At 37.7% G+C, this 19,347-nt stretch overlaps 1 protein-coding gene and 1 pseudogene across 3 annotated transcripts in view; one reads left to right on the forward strand and one right to left on the reverse strand.

Moving 5' to 3' along the window:
• Nucleotides 1–241: 241 nt before the first annotated feature.
• The window catches only part of FSTL5 (follistatin like 5), a 620,880-nt gene continuing 601,774 nt past the window's right edge, over nucleotides 242–19,347 (reverse strand). For all 3 annotated transcript variants that reach the window (XM_060011592.1, XM_060011591.1, XM_060011589.1), the window contains one exon: nucleotides 242–2,933. In XM_060011592.1, the coding sequence (XP_059867575.1) occupies nucleotides 2,231–2,933 (703 nt within the window). In that variant the 3' untranslated portion in view covers nucleotides 242–2,230. The remainder of the gene's footprint in view (nucleotides 2,934–19,347) is intronic.
• On the forward strand, nucleotides 4,620–6,021 carry LOC132425268 (ADP-ribosylation factor-like protein 6-interacting protein 1 pseudogene; annotated as a pseudogene).

Consider the following 19,347-nt stretch of genomic DNA (forward strand, 5'->3'; position numbering starts at 1 on the left):
TATTTTGAATATTTCATTGTTAAAAAAGAGGGCTCAGTATTTGTGTGGTTGGAAGTGTAAGGATGTTGAAAGGAAAGGATTTGAGTCTACTTTTATGTTCCATTCTGATACTCATTTCTTTAATATATAAGAAGGGATTCTAAAGACATAGACACCTTAAAAGGATAAATATCTTGCTTTACACATGAATATGAAGGCACAGAGCAACTTAGAATTGATATAATAAAGCTAAATGGTCGTTCCTTGATTGGTCTCACTTTACCTGCCCTCTACCCCACCCCATCACTTTAAAAATAATGCAGAACAGCAGACTATGTTTGAAGTACAGGGAGGAAAACAAAACAAAACATGGGCATTTACATTAAAACACTGACTGAACTCTCAAGAGTTAAAATGTAAGAAGTTTATTCTCCTTTTATCAAGCAATGTCTACAGACAGAGCACCCACATGGTGTAAGCTACCAAAGAAGGATATATGAGACAGACTTAACATTAAATCATTAGGTCACAGACACTTTATGTGGTTCATGATCCCAAAGGAGAAAATTGCTAGAAAGGAAAACAGATAAGTAGAAACATAAGCTGATTTCTGTTGTTTATTAAATCTACCTCCCATAATGCTTCCTTAAGCTAAGAAGTAATCTACTGTATCACACAGTTCAGGATGCTATATACACATAAGATATTACACACTATAAAATGTCAGGTTTCTAAGCAGTTTTACACAATTTAAACGAGTAAAATTTGTATTTAAAAAAGACCTTACTGGATTACCTTCAGGAAATGGAGGTCATTTCAACAGCTCATTAGCATTTTTAGCAACAATAAAACAAAAATAAGTAAAAAGGTTCTCCAAACATGTAAGCTATTACTTTAAGCCTGGATAATTATCCGCTTATTTTAATAAACCAACTCACTAGTTTTAATCCACTTCTACCAGCCTTTTCTTTGCCTTGAAAAAGAAAAGCAATAATTTTTACTTCTATGCAGTGTCGCAAATAAGAGGATTAGTCAGGTTTCAAACTACGGGACATAGTGAGAGAGTTGTTTAAGGATTATGTAGGAGTTAAACAATAGTCATTTAGGAAGTTATAAAGGAAAGAAGTCCTGTGATGGGTTATATTTAAATAGCAAAGGCAATGGAGAAGTACATCTTTCCTCACCACTGTGGTGCTATCCCCTAATTCCCAATTTCTGTTACTAATTCTCCTAAACCACTAATACTCATCAGTTCTCCAGCCAGTTTTTTCTTCCTGTTATTAATTTCCCGATATGTGGTTTACTCTAAGCAGACACAAATAATGCTTCTGTTTTAGAAATGGAAGTTCCTGCTGATGCAACACTGGACTACATGAAAAGAAAAAATCTATTCCACTAATAATAGACATTTGTAAGCAGTTGACATCCCAGACAAACTTGCATTAAAAATATAATACACTCTAGCGATTGAAACCAAAAGGAGTTGAGAATACATTGCAAACATTTCACCATAATTATTTTCCTCTTTTCCTCCCCATTTTCCACAGCATGCTGCAGATTATACAGTGAGTGTCAGAGTTTGTCACCTGTGTACAACCTTAGGCCAACTTATGCCTTCAAACGACATTTCATTGAGGGTTAGACAAATGACTGAAGACTGGGTTTGTTGCAAGAGATATTCAACTTTTCTCTTTTAATGACAAGAAATTTACAGTGATGTAGGCGGTCAGTATGCAGTTTTTAGCCTTCCTTTTCTTCTTGTGACATTCCCTTCAAGGCACAAAAGATTATAAACAGTGGATGGGACAGAATATTTTGAATTAAGAATTTTAAGGTTCCATAACACCTTTTATTTCTGGTGTAAGCATACCAAAAGGACAGAGAAAAAAATAGATAAATCACCCTCAAAATGAAATGATGCTTAAAATCATTTCAAATTCCCTGCAGTTATTTGTAAGTATTTAAATTCCTATTTTATTAGCTTAAAACATAACTATAGATCTGATTCTTGCAATTGATGTATAATAGCTTCTCATTAAATATCGTGTTAAATATTTCTAATCAACCAATATTACTAATTGTGTATTTCTCTGCCAAAAAAAAAAATCTATTTTATTTGGGCCACCCAAGTAACTTATGTTTGCCTAGGATACAAACTTGAAAAGTTAAGCCATGTAAGTTGTAAATTGAAACCATGGATTAAGTGCAGTGTACTGGAAAGCTCTTCACTTAATAATTGTTGAATAGGCTCCTAGGCATCTCCAACCCAGACGACTGTATTTCCTTGCTTAACTTCAGTGATCTCACAGTTTAACTTATTGAGTCGTCCATCTAGTATAAAGAGAGAGTCCTTGGAAGGCGTCATCAGATATTGACCAAACAAGCCACTGTCCTGGATTTGCCTGTTCTTCCGGTTCCAAGGCCATTCCTCTGCCTTGAGTGGTTCCTTGAGACTCTTTATCATCTTAACCTTCCCAGAGGCGAGCTCCACAAAGAGCACATCAGTCTGTGTGCTTGAACTACCGTAGATGTTGTACTGATGGGCTTCCGTAAAGGATGGCTGAAAGGCCAGGTCAGATATGTGCAGGTTTGTGTGAATATCAAAAGCCTCTTGTATTTCTCCTCTGATGGTGATGTACTGGACCCTCACAAGACCTTTCACGTCACTGATGCTGACAAGATAGTGTCCGTCCGGAGAGACATACGGAGTGCCTGTCACATCACTGTTGAACCCAATGACCGAGTCAGTTACACTGTCCACCAAGAGCTGTGGGGGAACCACCCCAGTGCTGTTGGGTTTACAGCCAATAAAATAATATCCTCCCAAGTGTGTATACGCCAGCGACTGAGGGACACACTTATAGTCCTTCAAGTTAATGGTCTTGACGTATGACATGGTTTCAAGATCAATTTTTTGTAGTACAGCTTCATCTTTATGAAGAATAAATCCAAACCTGCAAAGATGAAAACCAAAGTTAGACAGGAAGCTCCGGGGTGGTTACCAGAAGAAAATGCACTGTGGGCAGGTGGAAAGGGCCATCACAGCCCAGGCATTAATTGTCAGGCCATGCAGCAACCGGTGGCCCAATCGTGTTAGAATTAACTTTCAATCTTGCTGTCCTCCTCTTTCCTCTAGGTCATCCTTTCATTAGAGCCAAACAGTTATAGCGCATGCTGTAGAAAGCAAAATAATTAAAAGTGATATATCTAGTTAATTGGAACAACACATTTTATTTTTACTCTAGAGGGTCAAAAAGTAAACATTATTTTGCACATCTCTAAACCTACTGATATTGAATCAACTTTGTTAACTGCTAGAAAGCCAGCAAGAATAAAAGCCTTGAATATATATCGCTTTCACTCACTTCATTTACTTCTTATATTGTTTATGACCTTCAAATAAATCTGACAATCACTATTTAGATAATTATCCCTATTTTTCTCATTTTAAGCTGCCTCTCTATCCTAATAGATGGAGATTTTTTTTGGGAGGGGTATAAAACTATTACCCTTCTATTTATTCCATTTTAGGATCATCTTGATTAACTACCTTTACGCTTTTAACATTTATTTTATTATAAATTTCAAATACAAGTTAAAATTTTCATCCTTGCCAAGCAAATACTATTATAATTTTTAATGACACACCTGCATTGTATCGGTTATTTTATATTGAACAATGATGAACTTTGGAGATTTATGGCATTTTTCTATTAAATTCAATCAAAAAAATAAATATATTTTAAAATATGTTTTGGTGACCTCTTTGATTACTTCAGTGCTTTTGGTCCTGAATGCTAGCCGTAAATTATCAAAAGTCCCTGTGACAAGGGTAAATATATCTTGTGGGTTTTTTTGTTTGTTTGCAGGGTATAAATACATTTTGAAACACTGACCTATAACATCAGTGGCTTCCTAGCAAAAATAAGTAGGTTAAATAAGATAAAATGAGATAGAAACTACGATACACAATTATATCCAAAATGCATATTGGACAACAGAATTGTAAAGGACTTTTATTTTGTTTTTGTTAATAATATTGATTAAAACACCTCCTAATATTTCCAGAAATTCCTTAAAAATAAAGATCAGAAAAGTATTGTTATGTTACATTGACTGTACTCCTAAATGAAAAAAATTAAGATGACTTTACTGTGAGTATTAAAACAAAGCAAAACAAAACAAACTCTATAAAGACAGCCATTTTTATTATTGTCACCTGTACAATTCATTTTCAGTATACTAATTCTTAAAGTTTAATTTTTGTAAACAAAGTTACCATTTCCACACAGAATACAGAAATATGGTGCATTCAGTGTAATAATCCTTAAAATTTTAAATATAATCACATGGAAAGCTCAAAATATAAATAAACACAGACCTTTAATATCCTAGACAAAATAAGGTGAATGTTTTCAAAGAATCAGTCTTGTATTATGTAAGGCATGAAGTACATAAGCACAAATATTTTACTAAAATAGACGTAAGACTGTAACCGCTTCTATGTTATTGCATTACATAGACTTAGGAAACTATATCATAACTTTAGATATATTTGAACATTTGTGAAGAGACTGCTGTCACTGGAGAGAGTACAAATTCTTCTACACAAAAGAAAAGCTACCGAGGGTTGTCGTGAGTGCCTCTGAGGAAGGCTGGCTTTTGGGGGAGTTTTGCGCTCGCTGAGGGGGCACCTCGGGAACAATGGCGGAAGGAGATAATCGCAGCACCAACCTGCTGGCTGCAGAGACTGCAAATCTGGAAGAGCAGCTGCAAGGATGGGGAGAAGTGATGCTGATGGCAGATAAAGTCCTCCGATGGGAAAGAGCCTGGTTTCCACCTGCCACCATGGGTGTGGTTTCTTTGGTGTTTCTGACTATCTACTATCTAGATCCATCCGTTCTGTCGGGTGTTTCCTGTTTTGTTATGTTTTTGTGCTTGGCAGACTACCTTGTTCCCATTCTAGCGCCTAGAATTTTTGGCTCCAATAAATGGACCACTGAGCAACAGCAGAGATTCCATGAAATTTGCAGCAATCTCGTAAAAACTCGACGCAGAGCTGTGGGCTGGTGGAAACGCCTCTTTACGCTAAAGGAAGAAAAGCCTAAAATGTACTTCATGACCATGATCATTTCTCTTGCTGCGGTTGCTTGGGTGGGACAGCAAGTCCACAACCTCCTTCTCACCTACCTGATAGTGACTTTCTTACTCTTGCTTCCTGGACTAAACCAACATGGAATCATTTCGAAGTACATTGGAATGGCCAAAAGAGAGATAAACAAGCTTCTCAAACAAAAAGAAAAGAAAAATGAATAATACATCTGCTTTATGCAGTGTGATTAATGGTGTATACATTGTCCTTGGGGACAGTGTCTTTTATGCTGTCTGGATACTAAAATGTTACAGATGTAGCTCTTTGCTGTCCCTCATTCTGCCCTTAGTTAGTAGAAATTCTGACTTGCCAAGTAAGGCTTTATGCCCAGTGTCTTCATGGGTGTGTTGTCATCCGCTGGCCTTATATGGACAACTCATTCATCATTACCACTCGTCTTGGTTTTTCTCACCCAGGGTTAATTGAACTCTTACTTTTAAAATAATATAGTGGTGAACTTCATCCTTTAGTACAGTTAATAGTGGCCTGGGATAACTGTTCAAGTTGATCTTTGCTGTAGCTGGATACAAGATAGTGGTCTGTGACTACAGGAAGCTGGTTCTACTGTCTACTTCCACAGTCTGCTTAAACAACTGTCTGGCTTCGTGAATATAGAAACCAAGTTTACCACTTCTGATGAAGAGACCAGTTAAGATTCATTCCTCATTCTGTTTCGACACTGTGGGAGAAGAATCCTCATGGAATAAAATGAAAGTAATTCCATGGCCTAGTGTGTGTTGGCTTCTCCCTTGTGCAGAATTTAGCAATTTGTTGGAAGCATTGATCCTCCCTCCCAAATGGGTAATCTGACAGGCTTAGAACTCTTGTTCCCGTGCACTTAAACTTGAAGTTGGTACATCCTTAAGTGCTTTTTAGTAGCAGGCTTACGCAAGATGGTATTTAGGATTTTTAGCATACTTTTGACTTCAGATTTTCAGCTAAATGAAACTAAAGTACATAATAGGTTAAGAGTCATGTCTAAGACCTTCACTCCAAGACCAGCCGATAAAGAACAAAACTCATCCTGTATTTAGTCAAGATTCATTTCAGTAGAAAATCCTACTAGTTTTTCAAGACCAGAATAAGCCTTTAAAGGTAAGCCTCAAGATTCTCATTTTATGGTATCACTGGCTGCTTTTGGTCCCCATAGATGGAGTAATTGAAATCTGTAGGAATGAACCTCTGAGGGCTGGAAATGTGACATATTTGGGAACAATTCTTAAACTGATTAACTAGCTGTAATATAGTTTTGTGAATTTATTGCACTGATGCTGTAAAACCTGGACCTTGTGGTGTATCTGTTCCTAAGTAAGTGTTGTTTTCTCTCCTTCAATATTGCTGTAAACAGTGGCACCCATGTAGCATATGTTTGACTTCTCTTTTTTTAATGTTTCGTATACAAACTACCGTAATTTACATGTGTTTCCTCACTGTAAATAAGCTTGTCTTCCTAGATTTTTGTGTGTATGTGTGTTCTACCAATTAACTACTTTTGCAGTTTTAATCCTGTATTATTTCTTCTACTTTGTTTTGTGTAAAGGGGGAAAAATAAAAAAGCTGGAATCCCAAAAAAAAAAAAAAAAGAAAGAAAAGCTACCATGTATATCTACTCCTTTAAAAAGATATCTTAAATATTTACTGAACAACCACTAAACCCAAAGAACTGGGAATATACTGGAGGTGAACATAACTCGCCCTGCTTTCAATGAGTCTAGAAATTTTGAGTGAATTGAAAAACTGTTAGTGATTAATGCTTAATTATAGTATTCTGTAATACTATTACTTAGTATCTATTACTTTATATATATATATATATATTTGAAATGGAATAAAGTAATCATTTTGAAAGTAATATTTCTATTGTATTTCAAAATGACATGCACCATTTCTGGTTGACTTAGGGGATCTTTATTTTTTATTGTGTCCCTAATAACTGTGCTTGTGTCCTTTCAGTAAACAAAGCTCATACTATACCTATTCAGGATACAATTTCAGTCCTGATTACAATGGTATGAAGAGACCTTTATATTGTTAACGATCACTTTTAAATGCTCCCATTAAAATATGAATACCTAGTGCAGGTTTTAAATACTACCTGAATGTTAAAGAATAAGCAAACAAACAAAAGCCCTCAAACTGAAAACCGAGTCTCATTACTTTTGTATTATCGGCATCAAAAATATCATAAAATCCTAATTATCACTACCCACTCTCATACTTGTCTTAATAAATAATGAACTTGGGCTACTGGAAAGGGACGTACTTCCATTCATTGACAGTCATTAAGGACATGTAAGTGTGGAGATGTATCATTGTGTCTGATGTCATTAATGGAATTGTTAATTATGATGGAAGATACTGTCTTTTTTTTTGTTATATATGGTATAAGTGCTCAGAGGCAAAAGCAGTAATTTGCACATTTAATAAAAGCCATAAACCAGTCAAGTCTTGGCATTTCAATTCTCCTCTTAACCTGGGGTTCTGCTCCCTTTAGACAATGGTGTTTGAACGCTGAAGAGGAAGAAGGAGACAAGCCCTAACCACTCATGAACTAGTTTAACTCCGATACTGAAGAATGCACTCAACTTTCCTGTGATACAGTCCAGCCTCTTTTGGAGGTAAATAAATTTAAAAAAATGGTTCCGTTAAAAATGCAAAAGCCCCATGTGGGGCGATAAAATTACATCCCTTTGGCAACCATACTGTATGCTCCTTTAGGACTAGAGATCTAGCTACGTAAACAGATGCATTGAGAAAGCTTCAATTTTTCACTACTGATTTATTGGTAGGAAGTGGTGTCTCTAATTCAAAATTTCCCCCAGTACAGATTGATGTTCTGAAGTCTCCCACTGTTCATTAGTCTGTGATTAATATTTACTATGCTAGGCTCTCAACTTTCATGCCTGCTTAGTATAATAAAATCCTGCATAGTACTAGACCTAACATAGTTTGTCTAATATCTGTCAGAATGTGTGTAGGAAGTTGCAGACTATGAGAAATGAGAGAGTTAAAACTTATTCTTGAAATGACTTCGTGTAGTTGGGAAATCAAGTAACTAGGAAATCGTAACCTCTCCGCACGGCACTGTGTGGATCTGTTGCCAGATTTGGTGAGGCGAGTGAGAGCCTTCTTTCCTTTACCAAATTATTTTCTTTTTCTGAGTGTTTAATCAATCTAGTTCATTATAAATTTTATAAAAAGATTCAACTTTAATTACTGTTTTTATGCTTTAAAGTGAGGTCATGAGGTGATTCACATTCAGAGAACTTGTTTGGATGAAGTAAGTGTTTCCAATCTGAGCTGATTTAGTTTCATGACCCAGTTTTTCAATATAATAGACATGTGACCTCATATAAAGTCCTTGACTCATATAAGGTCCTTGACTTCCATGAGTTTCAGTTTCCTCATCGGCATGAAGAGGATAAAAGTACCTTGTTTTGAGAATGAGAATAAATGCGTGTTTATTACCAGTAAAACAGTATATTCTCAACAAGCAGAACACGTCCATGCTTTATACGTTAAGTAGCATCATTTTCCCATTATGTATCAAATATAATATCTCCTATGGGACAACAGACTATTATAATCCATGGATGGAAAAACAAAAACAAATGATTAATATTTTTGTATAGCCAGTATTCCCACAATGTTAAAAATAAGCACATGGTATTACCCAAATGTGATGAGATTTATGCATTTGTGAATTCAACAGCGGTCACTTTTTTTAAAAAAATTAATTAATTAATTATTGGCTGTGTTGGGTCTCCGTTTGTGTGCGAGGGCTTTCTCTAGTTGTGGCAAGCGGGGGCCACTCTTCATTGCGGTGCGCAGGCCTCTCACTATCGCGGCCTCTCTTGTTGCGGAGCACAGGCTCCAGACACGCAGGCTCAGTAGTTGTGGCTCACGGGCCTAGTTGCTCCGCGGCATGTGGGATCTTCCCAGACCAGGGCTCGAACCCGTGTTCCCTGCATTGGCAGGCAGATTCTCAACCACTGTGCCACCAGGGAAGCCCAACAGCGGTCACTTTGATAATAGAAATTCACCTTTTTATTCTTGCTTTCGCTTGTGTCAACAGGATCTGTGTCCAGTGCGCACCTTGCCCAATCACCAAATTGCTCATGTTAGGAACATGGGCAGCCGAGCTCACTCCATCATCTCTTAGAGATGCTGTTTCAGTTCCTAGGGAGGGTGTGGAGCAGGTGGCCATGGAGTACTGGGTGACTTTGAACTCTGCACAAATGATGGGATTTGGAATCGATACCTGTCTTACTCAAGGACTTTCACTAAAAGTAACAGAAAATTTTGTGGCTGACTTTAGGACCTGGATCCCTAAGGACATGGAGAGGTGCAGTCAGAGTGTGTCATGGCAATTCAGGAGCGTTGCAAGGGAAGTGATTTGGCAGAGAGGGGGAAAAGAACAGATACTTAGAGAGAAACATGACTGAAACATCATGAAGCCTAATAAAGATTAACTGTGCCATGACCTCCACGTCCCACAAGACCAGGCTACAGTTCTTGCATTTGAGTAATGAATGACTTCCCCATATCTTTCACTAGACAGCCCCCAAATAGAATCTCACAAAGCAGCTTTTAAGTCACTCACCCCACAGAATCTGTGATGATATTCTGTTCCTGTCCTGCTTTCAAATCCATGACCTGAGATACTACTGAAGGAATCTCATAATTGTAATTAATGACCTGTATTAATCTGCCATGGTCAGTGCCAAGAGTAGTGATACCCCAAAGCTTAGAGTGAAAGGTGCTCCAAAGATTTGCAGAAAAACAATGATTTTATCTCCTGAATCATAATACAGGGCTGCCTCTCCCCAGAGTCCTCACAGATCCCCACCTGGACAGTTCTCATTAAAGCTGACTTCTAATACTTAACCACTAAGGACCAGTCCTTACAAGCTAGGAAGTGTTTCTTTGTTTTTTTTTTTTTCTTTAATTTTTATTGGAGTATAGTTGATTTACATTGTTGTGTTAGTTTCAGGTGCACAGCAAACTGAATCAGTTATACATATACATATATCCGTTCCTTTTTTTTTGATTCTTTTCCCATATAGGCCATTACAGAGTACTGAGTAGAGTCCCCTGTGCTATACAGTGGGTCCTTATTAGTTTTTTATTTTTTATATAGTAGTGTGTATATATTAATCCCAATCTCCCAGTTTATCCCTCCCCCGCTTTCCTCCCTGACCATAAGTTTATTTTTTTACATCTGTGCCTTTATTTCTGTTTTGTAAATAAGTTCATTTGTACCCTTTTTTTTAGATTCCACATATAAGCGATATCATATGATATTTGTCTTTCTCTGTCTGACTTAACTTCACTCAGTATGACAATCTCTAGGTCCATCCATGTTTCTGCAAATGGTATTATTTTGTTCTTTTTTATGGCTGAGTAATATTCCATTGTATAAATGTACCACATCTTCTTTATCCATTCCTCTGTTGATGGACATTTATGTTGCCTCCATGTCCTGGCTATTGTAAATAGTGCTGCAGTGAACACTGGGGTGCATGTGTCTTTTTGAATTATGGTTTCTCCCTGGGAAATGTTTCTGAAGCTCCCTCTCCATTCCTGTATGATCTCTTTCCTCAAACTCTGTCATCTGCACCTCCCCAGATTTTAAAACTAGTCTTTCCATGTATATCAATGGATGCAAATGGAAAGCAGTAAGTGGAGATTGGGTGCATTTGAGTATTGGTTTTGCCAGACACTATGCCTTATTTGGGTGCATTTGAGTATTGGTTTTGCCAGACACTATGCCTTATTAGTAAAAAAAAAAATAAAAAATAAAAAAAAAAAACTTGCTGCAATCCACATGTAAATAAAAGAATTTCCCCAAACTTTTCTGATGTCTCAATTGTAGAAAGCATATTCTTTGAAATAAAATCTCAGAACAAGAAAATTGGAACAGCCATAGGAATTTGTTGTATTGAGATTTTACTTGTGAAAATCTAAATCCAAAACATAGGATCAAGTAAATGATCAGTACTTCATAAAAAGTGACAAGCAGGATTATTAATACTTTGTTTTCCTAACTGGATGATAAGTACCCTGTTTTTCCAACTGGAAGGTAAGAAATGCTTAACAGATAAGAAAGTAAAATGATAATCTCCTCTCCTTGCAATTAATATATAGACCCTCACACATAATGTGCTGTTGAAATATCCCCCAGTGTGTTAACAGCTAGCACAGGGTTTTCATCGACACAAACCATAAAGCTGACGTGAGTCATCATTCACTAGTTTATGGATTCCTTTATATTTAGTTGTTTCCTGTTATCCCAGACTGACCCCTGTAATAAAAGACTGAATGCTGTTCCTACTCAAGTACCAGAGGATTTAGTTTTTATCTGAATTTCACATAAACAGCTCAGTAAAATACACCTGTTCCTAAAGAGTGGTCACATTCACATTCGAAAGAGGTGAAACACAGAAGAAGTGGAATTGACACATTTAGTAAAGATTTATAACGAGAGCAAGGACGGTTTCTGAATTGGCCTAATGCTTAGATGTGTTTGAGAAATGATAATACTTTGAAGTTTTCTGTTTTCAACACACAGGTTGAAAAGCTGAAATGAACACCAGGATGCCCTCCTTCCTGACTTTTATAAGTATATTGTGCGAATTCTGTATTAAAGATTTTAGCTACATTACTTCTTCCCTACTTTCATTTTTAATTTTTTTTCTTAAAAAATGAAGTAGAATGTATTACTGATCCCTAAATCCCCTATTGTCTTCCTTCTCTGGTATCTTATTTTTCTGTTGTGTAGGGAGCTTGATTCTTCTAGGAAAAACTGAGACATAAATACATAACTTAATTTTATTATATTCAGGATGTCTAATCGCTTGACAGAATTAATACAGTGTCTAAAGTTCTATCACTTCTAGTGAGTAACCAGGGCATACAGAAAAAAAACAGATTTATTAAGAATTCTGTGCACACCACATGGACTACAGACCGTACTTCAAATACCAAAGCCCTCCACTTTTTTCTGAAGAGCTTAACAGCTTAAGGAAAAACATGACAACTATGCATTAAGATGGCATTTTAAAAGATTGGTGGCTCTCCCTAACTTTTTTTTGGAAAACAACCTGAAAATAGCAGCTTCCCTGACCTTACCTGTTCCTCTGAAGAGGATGTGTTTCACGTAAGAGTTGGTAAACGGATCAGAGGTGACATAACAGAAGTGGAGTTAGTAATTAGAAGAGTGAGAGATAATTTGTGAGCACAGAGGTGGGAAGAGAAAAGGGAGATAAAACAAAGACATGAACAAATTAGAATCTTATTAATCAATCAAAAAATATTACCCAAGTGTCCACTGTGTACTGTAAGAGAGAAAAGGAAGTGAAAAACCGGTTCCCTGAGGAACCAGGTTAGGCATGATTTGGGTTCTAGAGGCTACGTGATCACATTCAGTAATAATTCACAGCCTACTGTGTGCAGTACACTTCATAAAACCTTAGGAAGGAAATGGAGAGTAAATAAATGGTTCCTATCCTTAAGGTAATTATGTCAAGTAGTGGGTGCTTATAATTATGTCCCTTGACTTGCAAAGAGTATTTGGGGAAACTCTGCAAAGAAAAGATGGGTTACAACTACTAATTTGCTACAGCTACTAACTTTTGTTATGCTAGGCTTTCAGTGGAAGAGAGAGCTCATTTCAGTCTGGATCCCAGAAGGAAAAGTGCAAATTCTAATTAGAATAAATCAAAGAGACTGTTTACAAAGCAATGTAAATTGACTGCAAGTGATAGTGCAGTAATGTGTGGAGCGCAACAGTAAGGCTGTCGTCACTGCTGTGTCCTGGAAGGAAGGAGTTAGGTGGAGAGGGGTATGTCGTGTGAGGATCTGGGACTTCCCATTTTAAGAAACATCTGGTTTCCTAGAAATCAGTAGACAAGGTGCTGGGGGGTGGGTAGTGGGGATAATACGCTCTGGTCCCACCTTCTGCATGCAACCTCCAGCCAGGTTTCTCATTGGCCAGACCCCTGGGACAGAGCAAGGTGGAGGAGGGTAAAGGTTTTGCCAAAGAGCAGCACAGGTTTCCTCGGCTGAGGAATCCGAGAGTCTCAAGTCTAGTGAATGCATGGAGCTGCCTGCAGTGAGAATTGTAACATACACAGTTTTTCTAATTGAGATCATTTGACAATTGATAAGGAAAAAATGCGTAACTGTGCAAGTTGGGCGAAGGAAAAATTCTTGATTTTTCTTCCTGAAATGATTTCTTCTTTGTATAACATTTTCTTCTGGTAAAGTTGTAGAAAATGTCTCTAACCTCCAGTTACTAGTAAAATATTTTTACTAACTCCTGTGTACTGAATGTGTGTGCCTCATATCCTTCACCTCCCTCCAAATTCACATGCTGAAGCCCTAATTCCCCATGTGATGGTATTTGGAGGAGACTTTGGGAAGAATTAGGTCATGAGGGAGGAGCCTCCATGAATGAGATTAGTCGCCTTATAAGAAGAGACATGAGACAGACGATCTCTCTCGCTGTCTCTGCCATGTGAGCACACAAGAAGACGGCAGTCTGCAAACCAAGAAGAGGGTCCTTACCAGAACCTCGCTATGCTGACACCCTGGTCTCTGACTTCAAAGCGTCTCGAACTGTGACAAATACATTTCTGTTGTTTAAGCCACCCAGGCTCTGGTATTTTGTTAAAACAGCATGAACTGACTAAGACAGACCTTGGTACCACAAGTAGGGATGCTGCTGTAAAAGTGTGGAAGCAACTTTGGAGCTGAGCGATGGGTAGAGGCTGGGATAGTTTTGATGTACATGTGAGAAACAGCCAATATTGCCATGGAGGGAATGCTAAAGGCAAGCCTCATGAAGCCCCAGAAATAAAAAAGGAGAGAAAGTCTCTGTCTTCTTAAAGAATACACCAAAAATCATGAGCAGAATGTGGAGATATGAATGGTAGAAGCCATTCTGATGAAGTCTCAGGTGGTTCTGAGGAAGTATTATTGGAAACCAGAGGAAAGGTGACTTGTGTTACATGCAAAGAACTCGGTTAAGTTCTGTTAGTGTTCTAGTGTCTTATGGAAGACAGAACGTGGGAATGATGAAGTTTTAGATGTTCAGCTGAGGAGATTCATAAGCAAAGTTCTAAAGGAGTGGCTTGCTTCCTCATCACTGTTTATAGTAAAAACATGAGAAGAGAGATGAATTGAAGAAGGAATCATTAAGCTAAAGGAGCCAGAACATAAAGATGTGGAGAGTTTTTTGTGTCCATAATACAAAAAATGAGAATGCATGTTCAGAAGAGAACATTAAGTGTGTGGAAGACTGACCATTTGATAAGGAGATTAACATGGGTGGGACCACAGAACGAATCAGTCACCAGGAAGAACACGGCCAGTCTGAACTAAAGGAGATGGAGATGGGATGGAGTGAAGGGAGATTGTCTGACTTCTCCAATTTTAAAGGATGAGACCATACAGCTATTCAGCTGTGGACATGCATTATTCTTCAAGGCAAAGGGTGAATGGCTCCAGAGGTGATTCAAGGATTATCAGGGCCACATCCTAGGACTGAAAAGATGTGACACATCACCCAGAGCTTCAGGAACAGGACCACCCAGAGCGCTGCAGAGCTGCAGGGGGCAGAACTGCCACTCCAGTGGGTCTGGAAGCCACAGCATCTAGCCAAAGGGTATATTCTTGAGACTCCAGAATCTCATGGAGTTTGCCATGCTGCATTTTAGAGTTGCTTGGGACTCATCATCACCACTCCCTTCTCTCTTTGTACTCCCTTTTGGAATGAAGTGTCTATTCTGTGCCTGTCCCACCACTGTATTTTGGAAGCACATAACTTGTTTGATTTCACAGGTTCACAACAAGAGGGGAATTTTGCATCAGTATGAACCACACCCTGAGTCTCCACCAAATCTAATTTAGGTGATATTTAGATGAGACTCTGGACTTTAAACTTGAAATGCTAGAATGAGTTCAGACTTTTGGGGCTATTGGTATGAATGAGTGCATTTTGCACTTGAGGAGGACATTAATTTTGAGGAGGCAGGAGTGGAATGCTATGACTGAAATGTGCCCTCCCCCCCATTCATATGTCGAAGCCCTAATCCCCAATGCGATGCTAGTTGGAAGTCAAGCCTTTAGGAGGAAATTAGGTCATGGATAGAGCCCTTGTGAATGAGATTAGTGCCCTTATAAGAGGAGACACTTCTTAGAAAGGTGATCTCTCTCCCTGCCATGGGAGGACACAGCAAGAAGATGACAGTCTGCAAACCAGGAAGAGGGTCCTCACTATGACCGTCAGGACTTCCCAGCCTCTAGAAGAGTAAGAAATAAATTTTTGTCATTTAAGCCACTCGGTCCATAGTGTTTTGTTAAATTAATGGAACTGAGATAGAAATATGCAGTAAAAGTTACAAACATGATTAATACTAGTAGCTGTATTATTATTTTCCCATTATGTTTACATTTTCTTCAGACAAGACTAAAGCTGCGTGAATAATTACTGCTTGACAGGTTAAGGGATTATAATATATGTTCTGAAATTTATTTGGACTTAGTATTAAAAAAAATTATCCTGTGTGTGTGTTCTTGGGTATGTAAGAGTAAGGGAAAGAGGGAAAGGGAGAGTTTTGTTTTGTTTTTGCATTTTTATTTATATAAATGATGATGATATGGCATGTATCTCATGTTGTGTCTTAGTTTTCCTCTTTCAACACTACATTTGAAAGATACGTCCCCATAGCTGTCTGTAGTATATTTACTGCTTTAGAGTCATTCCCAGGAAGCTGAAGTATGAGCCACAATATTTTACTTACTCCATATACTCAATGTGGCTTCATTCAACTGCTGGGTTCGTTGGTGGCTGAGCTCAGCAAGGAAAACTGGGACGGGTTGGCCTCCCTCTTTCAGTGTGGTTTTCTATCCTCGAGGATGCTACACAAGACTTCCTCGCAAGGTGACTGTGGCGTTCTAAGAAGGGAAGCTCTAAATAGTCAACTCTCTGCTTGCCTCATGTTTGCTTAGGTCCCACTGACATTAAGAAATGATATAGCCAAGCCTAGGGTCAACGTTTGAGGGGATTACCCAAAACCATTGATACTGGGAGACTATTCACTGGAGACCATTATTATAACAATATACTATATACAGTAACGGTTCAAATGTTGTTGTTTTTCTTGACATAGCTATCTATTAGTACACAATTTATTGAATAGGCCATCACTTCCTACTGATTTGGAATGCCGCTTGTTGGCTGACATGCATTTAGTCTATACCTGAATGTTCTATTTACTTCATGAGCGTTTCTCTTCACATATAAGTTTTACACTATTTTATTTATTGAGCCTATAAATACATATAAATATCCAAGAAAATGAATCTTTCACAATTTTTTCTCAAAATTTATTGGCTACATTTTTCATGTGTGGTGTTCCATAAACTTTGCAGTCAGTTTATCAAGTTAAAACATGACTAGCATTTTTATCTTACATTTTAGAATTTATCTAATTTAAAAATGTTAATATTTTCAGGGGATATATTAAATTTATACATTAACTAATTGAATTTTAACATATTTAAAAGGAATACTGTATGTGTTTCTATTTATTTGATTCATTTTTAATTGCTATATCATGAAAAAGTCGTCTCTTCTTGAACGTATACATAGATATTTTACCTTTTTAGTTGTTAATGTTAATCAATTCTTTTTTCCATTACATCTCCTGATTTTTTTTTTACTATATATAGAATTACTAATTTCTTTTTCTTTTCTTTTTTTTTTTGCGGTATGCGGGCCTCTCACTGCTGTGGCCTCTCCCGTTGCGCAGCACAGGCTCCGGATGCGCAGGCTCAGCAGCCATGGCTCACGGGCCCAGCCGCTCCGCGGCATGTGGGATCTTCCCGGACCGGGGCACAAGCCCGTGTCCCCTGCATCGGCAGGCGGACTCTCAACCACTGCGCCACCAGGGAAGCCCTGATCAAAACTTTTAATGGCTTCTATCGCACTTAGAATAAAATGTAATTGACTCTTCTTCCCTAAACCTGTCTCCTCTCTCTAGAGTTGCAGTGGCCTGCGGACTGTACCTCAAACATGCCAGAAGGATTTCTGATCAATAACTGAGCTCACAGTTGCCTCTACCTAAAATACTTGGCTTGATTGTTCTCTCATTTTTTTTCAATTAATATCTTTTCACAAATACCTCTTAAAATTCTCATTGTCAATAACTGTACATTCTACTCTTTTCCTCAATCTTTTATGCATTCTAGTGGGCCAGCGTAAGTTACTGGGATTCTGACCATCCCTGGGTACTTGTAGATACTAACCTCTAGTCCTTGAAATTAGAAACCTGGTCCTGAATTCTGTGATCTCATCCAATAACTGCTTGGTGAGGTTCTGCTCAGTTCCAGCAGGCTGTCCTTTGGTTGGCATTATATAATTCCCATTTTTCATTCTCTATTAATGCCTATAAATTCCTTGTTTGAAGGACTATTGAGAACACTTTAAATGTTGTATATAAGGTACCCAGTAGACTGCCTGGCAGAATACTAAAGACTATCTACTATTACTGTTATTGCTGTTTAATTAATGATGTTCATGAGATTGCTGAACAGGAAAACGAGATTTTCCTCTGTGTTAATAAGGATCTTCTTAAGAGTCCAGAACCAATTTTCTTATTTATATTGCCAGAATATTCAGGAAACGAGCTAGATTTGGAATTATTCCGAAGAAAGTATAGCTAGGAATCCAAGGAGGCTAAGCAAACGTGTGGAGGTACCAGCATAGCTCAGGGAATCTGAGCTTCTACACTGGGCCTTAGGGCAGCCTGTACTGCCTGCTCTCAATTTCCTCTAGCTGACCGTATTAAAAAAAAAAAAAAAAGCAGGCAATCTGAGTATAGCATTCCCTGCAGGAGGCCTAGATGCTATTCTCTAAAGTGCCCTAAGGAGTTTATTTAATTTTTTGAAAATACGTCACATGCAACCTGTTTCTTTCTTAGAGAACAGAGTATGAGCTTTCACATGCACAGCTTTTTAGCCATGGTGCTGCCTTGGAAAGGACCTGTGGACTGAAAGCACATTACGGTGTATTACAATCCAATCGCAGCTTCACTTATCTACTTGGTAAGACGTTTGTATTGCACTTATTACCTAGTACCTGTTAAATCTGTTTATGAAGACCACAAGAAAGAAATAATTTTTATGCTCCTTTTAGTTTAATATAAACTCAGAAACAATTTTGCTTGAACAGTTGACCTGTGAATTAATAATGAGGGACTATAATTTATTTTCACTACAGCATGTCGAGTACTTCCTTTGCGTTTAAAAATTGATGAGGCTCAAAACTCCATTTCTTTACAGGAAACAGATTTCAAAGGCCTATGGGGCAAATCACCACTTTCCTCACATGGAAATTTCCTTCCAAGACCATGTCTTGGCTAGTAAAAGATAAATAAGTGAAAACAGTTTAGCTTTGAGTTCAGTATGACATAAAGTATTATATTCTTTATTAAGGACTTCCGGAAAATATTCTGTGAAAAACCATGTGAAGAATAATTTCTAGTCAAATAGATCACGCTTTATCTCAGAAATGCTGTCTACCTAAAGAAACAGTTAACTGAGTCTTTTCATCATGTGAATAATCTTCCCAGTTGCTTTCATTGGCTCGATGTTTTTGGATTTTTGTATCTACTGCTGTTGAAGTGGAATCATTCTCTCTTCTATGTTTTTTATTCAGCGTTATCTTGAATTTGCCAAGACTAAGACATGGGTGAAATGAGCATTTCATCATTGGGATCACTGACCAGACACATGATGAAAATACACTCTTCTCCAGATATGATGCCTCAGTCCTGCTCATAGACAGCTGGTTCACTTATGGCAGCTGAACCAAAGTCAACTGAAGGTAAACTAAGGCAGCAAACAGGGCTTCACCTTCTCTAGTATTTTATATTGTTTATCATCAGATGGAAGTAGGAGAGGGAACAAAGATTTTGCTAAGGTTTGAAGACTGCCCAGATTATCCATGTAGTAAGAGTAATCCTTAAAGTAGTTTTAACATAATTATTTTGTCACTGGAAATAGATTGTTCATTTATTCAAACTATTTACTTACTCTTTACTGGGGACATAGGACATGACAGTGAATGATATAAAGTCCTGAAGGGAAACAGTCCACCCTTCTTAAGGTTTTATTTTTGAGAAAAAGGGAGAATATTTCCTGAATAGTGT

This window comes from Delphinus delphis, chromosome 5 (genome assembly GCF_949987515.2).
Source record: "Delphinus delphis chromosome 5, mDelDel1.2, whole genome shotgun sequence".
In the NCBI taxonomy this organism is placed as follows: domain Eukaryota; kingdom Metazoa; phylum Chordata; class Mammalia; order Artiodactyla; family Delphinidae; genus Delphinus; species Delphinus delphis.